The sequence below is a fragment of the Aristolochia californica genome, unplaced genomic scaffold (genome assembly GCF_029961685.1).
Source record: "Aristolochia californica isolate CCGP_79_NKW_82.1479 unplaced genomic scaffold, dmAriCali1.0.hap1 SCAF_3, whole genome shotgun sequence".
Classification (NCBI taxonomy): Eukaryota; Viridiplantae; Streptophyta; class Magnoliopsida; order Piperales; family Aristolochiaceae; genus Aristolochia; species Aristolochia californica.
The window spans coordinates 45,894,640-45,907,869 of record NW_027181992.1 but is presented as its reverse complement, the minus strand read 5'-3'; the positions used below and the strand labels follow the sequence as shown (position 1 = coordinate 45,907,869).

General features: G+C 41.3%; 2 protein-coding genes across 2 annotated transcripts; both read right to left on the bottom strand.

The window, feature by feature from the left end:
• Positions 1–2,463: 2,463 nt before the first annotated feature.
• On the bottom strand, positions 2,464–5,682 carry LOC137959802 (stachyose synthase). The gene is made up of 4 exons (XM_068807158.1): positions 3,981–5,682; positions 3,727–3,904; positions 3,285–3,652; positions 2,464–3,212 (listed from the first exon to the last, which is right to left on the bottom strand). Exons 1-4 carry the CDS (start codon positions 5,454–5,456, stop codon positions 2,634–2,636), a joined length of 2,601 nt encoding a protein of 866 aa, XP_068663259.1. The 5' UTR covers positions 5,457–5,682; the 3' UTR covers positions 2,464–2,633.
• A 2,238-nt stretch (positions 5,683–7,920) lies between these two features.
• Positions 7,921–9,892, bottom strand: LOC137959939 (GDSL esterase/lipase At4g16230-like). The gene is made up of 5 exons (XM_068807364.1): positions 9,544–9,892; positions 9,308–9,438; positions 8,933–9,178; positions 8,589–8,844; positions 7,921–8,510 (listed from the first exon to the last, which is right to left on the bottom strand). The coding sequence occupies exons 1-5, from the start codon at positions 9,797–9,799 to the stop codon at positions 8,287–8,289; spliced, it is 1,113 nt and encodes a 370-aa protein (XP_068663465.1). The 5' UTR covers positions 9,800–9,892; the 3' UTR covers positions 7,921–8,286.
• Between the last annotated feature and the right edge of the window lie 3,338 nt (positions 9,893–13,230).

Genomic DNA, 13,230 nt, shown 5'->3' with positions numbered 1-13,230 from the left:
CTTCTTAGGTTTTGACTATGATATCGACGATAATTGCCTTGATGTCCGGCTTCCTTATTAGTTATACACTCCTACATGTATATAGAAGGGTCTCAATAGGTAGTAAGGATGGATATCTAATTAAATTGTTTTGGCCAATGGAACTGATCGAGCATAGTTACCTCAGTGGCTAACACTTAAACTGGTATAGAGATTTAACTTCAACTACTTAGGTTTTGAGCATGCTATGAACATAGATCGCTAACGAGAATTGGTTTGGTTGATTCTTTAGCCTTAGATTCCTAGAAATATTTTAGATAGATAGATAGACAAATAGATAGATAGATAGATAGATAAGGATTTGAGATAATGCCTTTGGCCTTGGTTCTATTTTACATGGTTTTTGATGTTTTAAAACTAAGTAAGAGATTGTTGGATTTATGATTTTAAATAAACTAAGTAGGTGAATTATATTTCATGGGAGATGGGTGAATCCTAATCTCTAGATAGTGATATGTGGCTGTCTGTTGCAATTCATGATGTCGTGATGCTATGATGCTATGATGTGAAGTAATCATGTATGCATGAACTGTGAACGAACGCATGGATGTCATTGATCGCTTCATTGCTTTCGTCGTTCTCGATTCTCATGCTATCAGATAAAATCAAATGCCACCGCCGTCCCTGTAAGTAACTTCTTGAACCTTCTTTAACTCCATTAGATTTACTTTGTTTAAGAAAACCGACCAAATCTCCGAGGTAAAGGGCTGAATCCGTGTTTCAAGATTCTTCTCTTCCATGTCTTAAATCTTTCCCTCCAACTACTCGGCTGTCCCCATGGATAAACTATAAAAATCTTATCCTATATCTCTCGTCCCAAGGGTCATCGCCGAAAGGACTGTTATGGCACGATTGGAACCCCGACGTGTGTATTGCTGGCTTGAGATGAGATGAGATGAAACCGTCAAAGAAGATGATAAGCAGAAAAGCGACATGGGTTCTGGATAAAGAAATGGAATGAGAGAGCTCAGGTCAGAAGTTCGTCAACATTAATGGAGTGTCCCACACGGGATTAAATGTCGGTTCATCTGCTGACCCGTTAAGACTGGCAAGTCGAGGAGGTGGTTAGGCTTAAACTCTTTTAAATTCGACGTGATTCTGTTTTAGAATTGACTCTGCCAGGGTTCTAGGCTGAACACAAAACATCTGGATGGGATTAATTCGTTCTGGGACCTGTTTCTTACCAGTAAAAAAACTCATCAGATCACCAATCTCCAAAGCAGCAGTGGGCAGATGAAATTAGACTTAACCAGTTAACCTGGAAGACTTGAAAACAGCTGTTGGAATACTGCGAAGATGGAAGAAAACTGAAACACAGACGTCAGATTGCAGTGATGCTGCGTTGTTTTCTCTCCGGGACTTGTCATGTCTGAGTGGCCGGTGCTAATCCATGGTGAGTGATGATTAGATTTTCCAAAATCTGAAAAATGTGAAGTAATATTACCCTTTCAAATTTGAGAGTATTGGACGTTAAAGTTTTTGTTGGGTAGGAAAACATAGAAAGGAAAGTGGTTCCACTCCGTTCAACTGAGCCACTTCCCTCCTTGTCTAGGGTGCTACTAGGGGTGGCACCAAGCCAAATCGGTTTGCAAATTATTCAGAGTTCGGTTTGAAAAAAATTTAGTTCATTTCAGTTTTTACTTTAAGATTCGTTAAATATAACAAACCAAACTCGAGATTTTTCAAGCTCTGTTTGTTAGTTTATGAACTGACTCGTTAGCAATAGTTTTTTTTTTTTATGAAAATACCCTTATTCTAATTGCTCTCATCAATTCAGTCTTTAGTTGATAAATAGTTGGTCCTACTTACCTCAATCCTCAAAGACGATTGATTGTTCAACCCTTTTGGGTCCTTCAACATCTAATGTTGTTGTTTGCTAATGAAATAAACACTATTGATGAAAGTGCTTGTTATTCCTTTTAGCTCTATTAAGTTGATTATTATACATTAGTATGTTCCGTTACAAAGTTTTGGACTCCTTTATGATACCTTGCAATTCAATGGTACCAAAATTATCACAATATTTTATTTATTTATTTTTGTAATTTTAAATATAGGTTGGAGTTCAAACCCTTTTCGAGCTCGGGCTCAAACACGGATAAAATTTTTGGGCTCAAACTTGATTCTAATTTTAGGCTCGAGGCTAAGAACGAGTTCAAAATATTCAAATTAAACCAAACTCGAATATATACATGTTCAAGTTTGGTTCCTCTAAATGCTCAAGGGTTTAACAATAGCTTGTAGATAAAAACATAACATCATGAAATATCATTTGGAAAGGATAACATGTAATTGTACCGTTTTTGACCTAAAATCTATCAGAACTAAGCAATATGACAACCTAAGCAATAGCAAAGCCATATGTTTTACTCCCCAAACACCACACCATTGCTGCTGCCTCCTTCCCAAAACACTCGCAATTACTAACACTAATATGTGCTTTCTTGAAAAAAAAATCCAAACTTACATATATTTTGAAGGAATACAAGACGAACTTTCTTGTTTGTTCCTTGAAGATCAGACAATCTTCACTGAATGACAACAATCGCGTCCAAACTAAATCCAACTCCACTCACATTCACAAAGAAAAATATTCAAAACGATAAGTCTATCAGACAAATACCCGCTTCGTCTTCGTTCCAAGGCACATCTATCGTTAATTTCCCATCACCCCACCACTCGAATCCCACTTCGCCTCCGTTGAGGCAAATCTTCCTTGGCTTCACGCTTGAATAAGCCAAGAACTTGCCGACGCCCTTGACCTTCATCCTCACGCTCGCGGTCTCCTCAATGTCGTCATACTCCACCTCCTGAATGGTTCCGCCGCTGTTGAACATGTTCGACAGCCCGATGGGGGCGAATTTGATTCCGTGTCCTCGCAGTTTTTTTATGGGCACGAAGGTGAGGATCTCGAAGGAAGAGGGTTGGACTGTTATGTCGATGGAATCTGATTTTGTTGACATCAACAGCAGTTTTTCGGTCTGGTTCATATAAACTGCATACTCTTCGGAGCTACCCATGTCAGCTGTTTCTTCCTTCTGGTCCCATTCGATGTCTCTGATGTGAATTGACCCTGAAACTGGCTTGTAGCATTGCGAGTGGCCTCTGAAGGTTTGCTTCTCTTGATCCCACCCTGCTCCTTGGCAGTTGAATGCTCCGATGACTCCTCCAAACTGCCAAAAATAAAGGAATTGTTCAGAAATCTGTTCAACGGGTAAAGATCCATGATGAGAAACAATGGATACCTTGTTCAGGTTCCACATCTTGAAGATGGTTTGGCCATCGAAGTTTGGGTTCTTGAAGAGGCTGTCTCTGGTGGGCAGAGCGAAGTGAAGACACCTGGGGATCGTGCCGTCGGGGAAGACGAGCTTCCGTATGAGATCGAAGTCATGGCCGCCGAGGGAGTCGCTTACGTAGATGGGTCCTCCGCAGATTGCCCTGGAAGCGGCGTGGTACTTTGCGCATGGATGATCAGACTGAAACATGTCCCAGTCCGGTTGAATAATCTGTCCCATCCAGAGGCTGTTGAATGCGCAGTGAATCGTATGCAGACCTTGTAACCAGTATAATCCCATCGGATCCCCATTTGGGTCCTGTACCCAGAAATCATCGCCTGTGCATTGCAGAAGAAAAATCAGAAATTTTCCTTCTTTCTCAAATAAAGAAGCATTCTGCTCTAATGCTTACCTACTCTTCCCATCGGTATTTGCTTCGTCCCAAGGAAGAAGAAATCGTTACATTGCTCCATGCTTGAGATGAATCCAGTTCCTTTGAAGTTCTTTGCGATAGATTTTGATATTCCCTGATAATAAGCCTTTGCAAGCTCCACTCGGCCCCCATATTCTTCACATACATATTCAAGTGTCTGCAACAAGAAAAATTCTATAATGCATTTCAGTCCAAAACGATTTATCTTCCCTGAAGGGAAAAGACAAACTTACATGGATTACATCGACTTTGACTCCAGTGATTCCACACTCTGCAAGATAAGAATGCATAGATTCATACAAGTCATCAGCCTGGCTGGGATGAACAAGACCGATCCCACCTTCAACAATCCTTACAACTGCAAGATCATCCATCGTTCCATCTAGTCCGGGGGAGAGGGAGACGGGGACGACCTTCGAATCGAGATGAGTTGCTCCCGGCCTGACACCGCCCCAGGCTCCACATAAAGCATGCCAGACGTAGATATCATCCAACTCCGTGAATTTCGTCCTCAAATCTTTCGTAAAAGCTTTCAGGCCAGTCTCCTGGTCGATTTCAGAACTGCTGCTTGGCTCACCCAACACAGAGCTGCTGTCCTGTCCGCTAGCGATCATTTGATTCAGCTCTTGTTTCAAATTGGCGATGGTGGAATCGAAGCTGGACAGTTCAGTGACTCCAGATTGAACTGCTCTGTCACGGGCCTTCTGGGCGTGTTCCAGTTCGATTGCCTTCAAAGTGATCATCTTGGGTCTGTTGATATCGAACGATGGGGCAGTCGGACCCAGCATAGTGCCGCTCTTATATTTGTTAAATTTGTCGCACTCCTGGAACCTGTGGAGCCTGGCGGTCATCTGCTCTCCCCCCAAGACAAGGTTCTTGGCGTCTTCCGCAGGGTTCTCCCCGTCCAGATTAATGCTCTGCCAGCCATCGTCTATTATCAGAAATCTCAGAGGAAACCCTCCATCTGTGAATTCTTTCACTCCATGCCAGACTCCGATTGGATCCACGGTGAGGTAGAACGCGTCCCAAGTGCACCAGCCGAATTTGTCTACCAGAGAAGGGAGAGACTTCTCTTCCAGTAGCCTGAAAGTGTTGAGATGGACACGAGCAGCACTGAAGGCGTCTTTCATCAAATCGTATGGATTATCACAGACGTGAATGTAAGCTATGGAACTGAAAGAGGAGGTTTTCACCTGGGTCGACCCACTCTCTGCAATGATCATTACATGACCATCCTTGCCTGGATTGAGAGCAGACCTGAAGCTTCCTTCGATTAATGGAAGAATAAGGACGTAGGTGCTCAGCTCGGAGACATCTAAGAGTACCCACTGGGTCTCCTTCTCCAAATGAGAGCCAGAGTCACCAATCCACATGGTGGACCACCATGTCTTGAACCGGAATACGCTGACGAAGCTCGTGCCATTGAATTTGCCTAGGGAGTTGATCAACCTGTCGGAAGGATTATCTTGGGTGAATCCCAGGAATCCTCCGTTGTGTGATCTAGCCTGAACCAGTCGGAGAAGGGGAAGTGGAGCGTCAGAATCGGGTGGCAAAGAAAACTTACCAAGAGTGACATTATTGGGAACGTCGGATAGCAGAGTGACTCCATTGACTCGTAGGTTCCCTTCCGAGAGGTGAAACGATTGTTTTACAGTGTCAATCGGGATACTGTTAGAAACCGACTCCTGTATTTCGTTTGGTGGTGCCATGGATGGTTCAAAACAGGGGTTATGTTGATGAACAGAGGAACTCAGAGATGACGCTTGGATTACGATTTTTGACGCTTATTCGCTTCAACTAGTAAAGACTAGAGATGAAATGAAGGCAAGATGGGATGGTAACAGAAGCTAGGAATCCTAGAAGCTATTAAATGAACTCAGATTGAAGCTCTGAAACACCAAACAACGACGAAGAAAAGAGGCAGAAGAAAGAACTCTAAAGAGACAATTGAAGAGCTTTAACAGTATAAAAACAATATTTTCTGCACAAAAAGACTAACAACCATTAGCAAGTATTTATAAGAAAGCGCCAACCTTCACATGAGCTTTCCTTTTGGAAAATCCTGGAATGAAGACAACCAAAACTTGGGTGTGGAGGGTCCATGAAAAGATGATTTTGACTCGTCGCACCTGCAAAAATTGTATTCTCCGCTCTCGTGTATGTATATATGTAGCATCCGCACATGAATGTCATTCGTGCATACATGCGTAAGCATGTCTGCTTCTGGTTTTCTTCTCCGACGGTTTTGTGGAGCACTGACTCGAAGGCTACCTCTGGTTATCTTCTCTGACGGTTTTCTTTCTTATTGTTTACGTAGAATCGAAATTTGGAAGCATTGCTGGAATCCATGAGGACTTGTTATTCTGATTTCTGAATATACTGCTGTTAACAGATTATAATCTGAAGAGTATGCAGCCTCTCATTGAGATTCCCAAGAGAAGTAATAAAACAAAAAACAGAGAAAAGAGATGGAATTCAAGAGAAGAAATGGTCAGCTACAGCCCACAAAAGAACGTTCCAGTTATTAGTTGATGAAAGTGCTGAATCCATGGATTTAGAATTTAGTATGTCAAAAACTTGCCGCCCATCGTTATCATCTATTATGTTAAAGAAATCAAAAGAGTCGGTTATTTGCTACTGCTACTGTTCTAAATATATTTTCCTCTTTTTGGCATTTCACCTCCTTCAGCTTCGTCGCTGACGAAATGCCACCTTCATCGTGACTTTCAGAGGATATTATGGCAAGTGCTCATGGGTTTCTGCTTTATCAGTTTTCTATCATTTCATTTCTGTTCAAACCTCGATGATCCCATGCATGAATATGATGATTTCTGGAAGTTGTGAGAGAGGAAATGAAGGAGGTGGAGCCGCTTATCTCCCAGAACACACAGTCCCGTGGAGCAGACAATGCAGGGACCCTCAGGCTTCGGAAAGATGGCGACTTCATTATTTTTATAATGCAGGACGATGAGAGTCACCATTTATTTCCTGAAACTTCTATGGTAATTTTGAATCTACGTCGTCAATTTTACATTTTACTTTGAGATTGTAGGTGATTAGGACTCAACAATTTGATTTTATCTCTACTTCAATCACTAGTTATTTATCTTTATTATTATCTTTATATTTATCACTATGTTTATTTCTATCTCTATCATATTAAGACTCTACAATTTGAGTTTATCTCTACTTCAATCGTTAGTTATCTTTATCTCTATCATTATCTTTATATCTATTACTATGTTTATCTCTATCTCTATCGTGTTACACGCATTATTTTTAAATCTGAATACTTTGTAATTTATTCAAGTAGGAAGGGTACCATTGAGACGAAAAGGAAGAAGAAAAATCATTTTTTTGTAATATATAAAAAATTATTTATTAAAATTTCACCTCTAAATAAAAATAAAAATAAAAATAAAAATTCTAAATAGGAAATACGAAAGAAAAAATTCTAAGATAATCGATTTTTTTTGCAGATTGTACGTTTTTGTATTAGTGTGCGCTCTAGAAAGTGCAATAGAATGTACCAATTTAACCCAAAGGAAAATGTGTCGGTTTTTTTATTAATAAAATAGGTTTATGACAAGGTAACTATTAAGTGACATAGTACATAATTATAAAATTATAAAACATTCTATAAATTAGATAATATAAATATATAGTTTATCATAATTAATAGTTAAATTATTTTTAATAATTAAAGAAAAGTAAGTCATCAAAATACCAACATGATAAGTCAATGATTTCTTTAAAATTTTATATTATTACAAAATGTATAAAAATTTATTACCATAAAATCATAAAAAATCATTAACTTTCTAACTAAATTAATTAAATTTATTTAATAGCATAAAATTAGTTTTTAAATAGTTATAAACTAAATATATTTAGATTATATAAATTTAATAAATTTATATATTTTTAAATTAAATAAATATAATAACAAGTTTAGTATGATTTAAAATAGTAAATAAATTATTTAATTTTTATTAATTTAATTTAATCAATTTAATATTTAAATAATTAATGTAAAATAATATAAAAGTTTATTTATTTTATACTAATTTTTTGGTAATAGTTAAGTTTAAAAAATTATTTAAGGAAATAAATATATAAATATATAAATAAAAGAAGAAGTGAGGCAAAGCCTCTGCATTTGAAGAACGAAGCAACCTTCCTGCTCCTCCATTACTACAGCCTTCAATGACCTTAAATTTCTCTTTTCCTTTCCTGGGAAAATGCTTCGTTCACAGAAGCTACAATGACAGTCCCAGAAATAATTTCTAAGCCTAAATTTGATTAGATTAAAACAAAACATGAGTTCTCTCGTCCCAACGGTCCTAACAGCTTCAAATTAAACCTGCTAGAGTATCTGAACTGAACTCCGAGAGAGTCCCATCGACAACTACAAATCTATCTTGCCCTTGATGCCGTATTTTCTGTTAACAAGCTGTAGTTAAAATGACGCTGAAAGTTAAAAACGATTTGATACATTTGTTTCTCCGATCAGGTATTCCAATCCATCTTTCCCAGAGATCAAATTTGCAGAAGCTGACGAACGTTCATGGGGAAAACATCTTTGGAATCACCATCAACCAGTCGCTTTGCGATGATGATGTTAGTGGCGTCCGAAGGGTGGTAAGCATCCCAAAAGACGTACTTGGATCTGTCCTCACAAACCCTCGAAGAGGGACCGCACGGCACCAAACCTCCGAACCTTCCCGCGGAATGGCAGCATGCAGAGTTTGCATTTTCAAATCCTGCAAAAACGAGATCAGATTTTGGTAAAATAGGTCGTAATTGGAACCAAAGAAAAAGGAAGTTTGTTTCTGGGATACCGTAGCTCGAGTAGTTCTGAATGATATCTGATACAATGTTGTATACATCTGCGTACACAAACGATGCTTTTTTTAGGCTTTGGTTCAGCTCTGCGACGAGATTCTTCAACTGGTTGTTGAAGGATTGGGCTAGTTGATTAGGGAGGCTGGCGCAGTTTTCTCCTGCGGTTGGATTCACATCCCTTTGGTATGGAATGCACCCAATGGGTCCTACATTTACCATCACGAGCTTCCTGGCTTCCAACTCGTGCAGTCTCTGCGAGGAAATTACAGAGGAAGGGACATCAGATGGGCAGCTACCGCGGACAAATAAACAGAGACGAGAAGGGGGATCGAGGACACACCGTTATTTGGAGTCTGAGTTTTGAAATCATGGTTTCTACGAACTTCTCCGGCGGTATGGATCTTCTCTGACTCTCCGATAATACTGGAGTGAGGTAATTGTTGATGAAATCGTTCGAACCAATTACTACAGAAAAGAGAGCCTTCTTGAGCAATTTGGAAGCTGCCGATGCTCCAACGATTGAGATTATCTCTTGCCTTGTGTTCTCAAAGTTATCAATCTGTACGTCCAAGTTCAGTCGGCCACCCTAATACAGTAACGACAATGAGAGTAAGGGACAACCACTTGTAGTTCTTCCAGAATTTGCAGAAAACAGAGTAAACGATCAATGCCTATGAACAACCTTCATGGGAAGGATTTGAAGAACGAAACTTACAAAAAGCAGTCCTGTTTCGTTAAGAATGCCGCCTGCTCCAGAAGCGTAATTAACCCCAGTAAGTATTGTATCTCCAGCAGTTGTTGGAGCCAAGTAAGGAGGAGTAAAATGTGGAAAACCCAGCTCTTGACCTGCGTAATCATTTTTAAAAAAGAGTAAGAAGAAGAAAACAGAGATGAAGATGGCGACCCAAAACAGAATGAGAGATGGAAGAAGCAGAAGTTACAAAAGCTTGCCTATAATGTCTGGAATAGTTCTGCCATTTGTGAAACGACCCGTCGGCATTCGATACGGGAGGAAATCAATTCCATTCGGGGCGTAGTTGGCTTTTGAAAGCGAAGCAAGGTAGTTGTTGTTTCCGCAGTCCACTAGTGAATCTCCGAAGACGTAAGAAGCAGGAAAACCATTTGCAGAACATGACCCGAACAGAGAAAACCCCACCATAGCCGAAAGAAACGATAGGATGATATTGAAACGATAGAAGGCAGCCATGACTGTTGAGCGTAAGCACAACAGGATGCAGGAAGAACAGGACGCAGGAACAAGGGTGGACGACGTCTAGGTTGAACCTAACAAGCAACAAAAGCGGAAGTGAACAGAAGAAGAGTTTATTCAATATGCTGAAGGGAAAGTCTGGGAGTAGTTTGAAACCGCGTCGACAACGTACAAAACAGGGAAAATATGAAAGACTGAGCCTGACACTTGCTGCTTCGAATCAATGAGGGGAAAAAGATCTGGCAGTGACCAATACCTCAGTTCTCTACGCAATTCATTGTGTATTTAACAGGATTAAAGACAAAATGCTTAACAGTAAATGGAGTAATGGAGTTGAAAAGTATAGCAAGTGATCTTTATCTTCGTCGTAGTCGAGATGCAGGTTGTCACGCGGTTAGATTTTAGCTAAGTCTGTCTAGCCAAGCGGAATATCTATTCCATGCGGCCTAGTTCTTCCCAAGAACTAGTCAGCCTCCTTGTGCCTCGGATCTTCTTCCCAACCTCCCACACTCGATGTTGCCAAACAAAGGGACAATGGAAAGACCAAAGAGATGGAAGAGAAAAGCTCAACTCTATTGAAGGCTAAAACTCTCTATACACTTGGAGAGCAATGAATGCTCAAGAATGCTTTACAATGGGAGAGGTCCCTCCTATTTATAGGCCTCCTCCCTTTGCCATTAGAAGGCTCTAGAAATTTCTAGAGGTGTCTAGAAAACCCCTTAGTTCCAGAGATTTCCACTTCTGGTGGGTTCTAGCGCCTTCTAGCGCCTTCAGGAGTCTTCTGGAGTCTCCTGGCGCCTGGCCGCGCATGCCTCGACTGGAGTCTTGCGTGCAGCCCGCCTGGAGTCCCATGAGTGCCCCGCCTAGAGTCTTGCGGGCGCCCCGCATGGAGTCCTGTGTGCGCCCCGGTTGGAGTCTTGCCGCCCGCCCCGCCTGGGGTCTTGCCACGCGCCCTGCCTGGAGTCCTGCAGGCGCCCCACCTGGGGTCTTGCTGTGTGCCCCGCCTGGAGTCTTGCCGTGCGCCCTACCTGGAGTCCTTGCTGCGCGCGTGCGCTTGGAGTCCTTGCCGCACGTAACCCCATTTTGACCCGCCTCTGCACGTTTGTTGGTACGCTGCCTTGCATGCGACTGGCTCGGCCTTGTGTGCTAGGCTTGCTGACGTTGCTTCCCAAACTTGAATGGCTGCCATACGCGCTTCCTCTGTCGTATGCGCATTGCCTTCTCGTGTGCTGGAGTTGTGTGGTGGGCGAGCCGTCTGGACTCGGCTGGTTGCCCCTCGTCTCATACTCCCACCGCCATAATGCAAACGTCCTTGTCTGCGTGCCATCACGGTATGCCATCACCGCTGGTTCGAATTGCCATAGCTCAGCTGCCTCATGCCATGTTGCTTCGCTTTCTAGAAGGCCCCTCCACTTGACAAGGTACTCTGTCAGCCGCGGTTTCCCCCTTTGGCTTAATTGTCGGTCGGTTATGATGTAATCTACGTGCCGATCAAAGGTTATAGTTACATCAATGGGTGGTCAGGGAGGAATAACATGTCCTGGGTCAGGGTCTTTGTTGTAGGGCTTAAGGTTGCTCACATAAAAGACAATGTGTATTGTAAGCCTGGTTGGTAGTTGGACTTGGTATGCAAGCTTCCCAATGCGTTTGGTGATAGGAAAAGGTTCTGATACTAGTTGTCACGCGGTTAGATTTTGGCTAAGTCCGTCTAGCCAAGCGGAATATCTACCCCGTGCGGCCTAGTTCTTCCCAAGAACTAGTCAGCCTCCTTGTGCCTCAGATCTTCTTCCCAACCTCCCACACTCGATGTTGCCAAACACAGGGACAATGGAAAGACCAAAAATATGAAAGAAAAAAGTTCAACTCTATTGAAGGTTAAAACTCTCTATACACTTGGAGAACAATGAATGCAAAGAATGCTCAAGAATGCTTTATAATGGGAGAGACCCTTCCTATTTATAGGTCTCCTCCCTTGCCATTAGAAGGCTCTAAAAATTCCTAGAAACTTGGTTGTTGTCCCTGGCCTCTAGAAATTTCTAGAGGTGTCCAGAAAACCCCTTAGTTCCAGAGATTTCCACTTCTGGTGCGTTCTGGCGCCTTCAGGAGTCTCCTGGCGCCTGGCCGCGTGCACCCCGCCTGGAGTCTTGCGGGCACCCCGCCTGGAGTCTTGCGGGCGCCCCGCCTGGAGTCCTGCGAGCGCCCCGCCTAGAGTCTTACTGTGCGCCCCGCCTGGAGTCTTGCCGTGCACCCTGCCTGGAGTCCTTGCTGCGCGCGTGCGCTTGGAGTCCTTGCCGCACGTAACCCCATTTCGACCCACCTTTGTGCGTCTATTGGTATGCTGCCTTGCAGGCGACTGGATCGGCCTTGTGTGCTAGGCTTGCTGATGTTGCTTCCCAAACTTGAATGGCTGCTATACGCGCTTCCTCTGCCATATGCGCATTGCCTTCTCTTGTGCTGGAGCTGTGTGGTGGGCGTGTGGGCGTGCCGTCTGGACTCGGTTGGTTGCCCCTCGTCTCACAGGTGCTGAAATGGCAATCTGGCACTAGAAGACCAATTGCAAGTTTTTCAAAGTACAATATCAGTTTTTGGGAAGAGAGGGAAAAACCCAGCGAACAATTTTGAGGAAGACCCAGTTTGATTTAAAGATTTGGAACTCGAGCTGCCTGAGCCTAACCTAAAATGGGAAGAAAGGGAAAAACCCGAGAACAGTTTTGGGGAAGACCCAGTTTGATTTAAGAACTCGAGTTGCGTGAGCCTAAAATATTGTAATCGAACTTGAACCTAATAATTTTAACGGAGTTGGAGCTAAAGTTTTAGTCAAATAAATTATTTATAAAATTATGCATATATTTAAAAAAAAAATGATAGGTAAGGTTTGGGATTGAATCTCAATAATGGATTAGAACCCATTAATATTTTTTTTTACCCCAAATCTTGTCTATCTTATTTTGTGATTTTTGAATTTGGCTATAAATTTAATATGGCTTCCTTAGTGTTGAAAACTTATATTATAGGAAAAACTAGAAATGTTTTTCCTATGATACACATTTCCTAAAAAATCTTTAAATAAAATCCTATTACTATTAGAGACTTACTAGAAAATTACAAGAAATGTTTTATATTTTTTTAGGAAAGTTAAATGGACCTCTTATTGCCTTTTTTAGGGAAATAAATAAAAATTAATAATCAATCTAATATATTACTATACTTATCGATAAATTTTTAATCAAATAAAATATCAAACACAAAATTAGTATGAAAATTGCCTCATACTAAAAGTATTATAGCATCAGTTGTCAAACACTTATTCAAAATTTTTCTATACGGTTTTCTAACCCATTTTGGCAAAAAATCTTACTTAGAAAATTATATGATTTTTAATAAGAATTTTTAATTAGAAAAATTTTTCCAAAATACATGAGGCACTC

Coding starts and splice junctions, on each gene's coding strand:
- LOC137959802 (XM_068807158.1), bottom strand. CDS start 5,456: ATGGCACCACCAAACGAAATACAGGAGTCGGTTTCTAACAGTATCCCG. Junction 3,905..3,980: donor TCAAAGTCGATGTAATCCAT/GTAAGTTTGTCT, acceptor TTCTTGTTGCAG/ACACTTGAATATGTATGTGA. Junction 3,653..3,726: donor AATACCGATGGGAAGAGTAG/GTAAGCATTAGA, acceptor TGCAATGCACAG/GCGATGATTTCTGGGTACAG.
- LOC137959939 (XM_068807364.1), bottom strand. CDS start 9,799: ATGGCTGCCTTCTATCGTTTCAATATCATCCTATCGTTTCTTTCGGCT. Junction 9,179..9,307: donor ACGAAACAGGACTGCTTTTT/GTAAGTTTCGTT, acceptor TTACTGTATTAG/GGTGGCCGACTGAACTTGGA. Junction 8,845..8,932: donor AACTCAGACTCCAAATAACG/GTGTGTCCTCGA, acceptor ATTTCCTCGCAG/AGACTGCACGAGTTGGAAGC.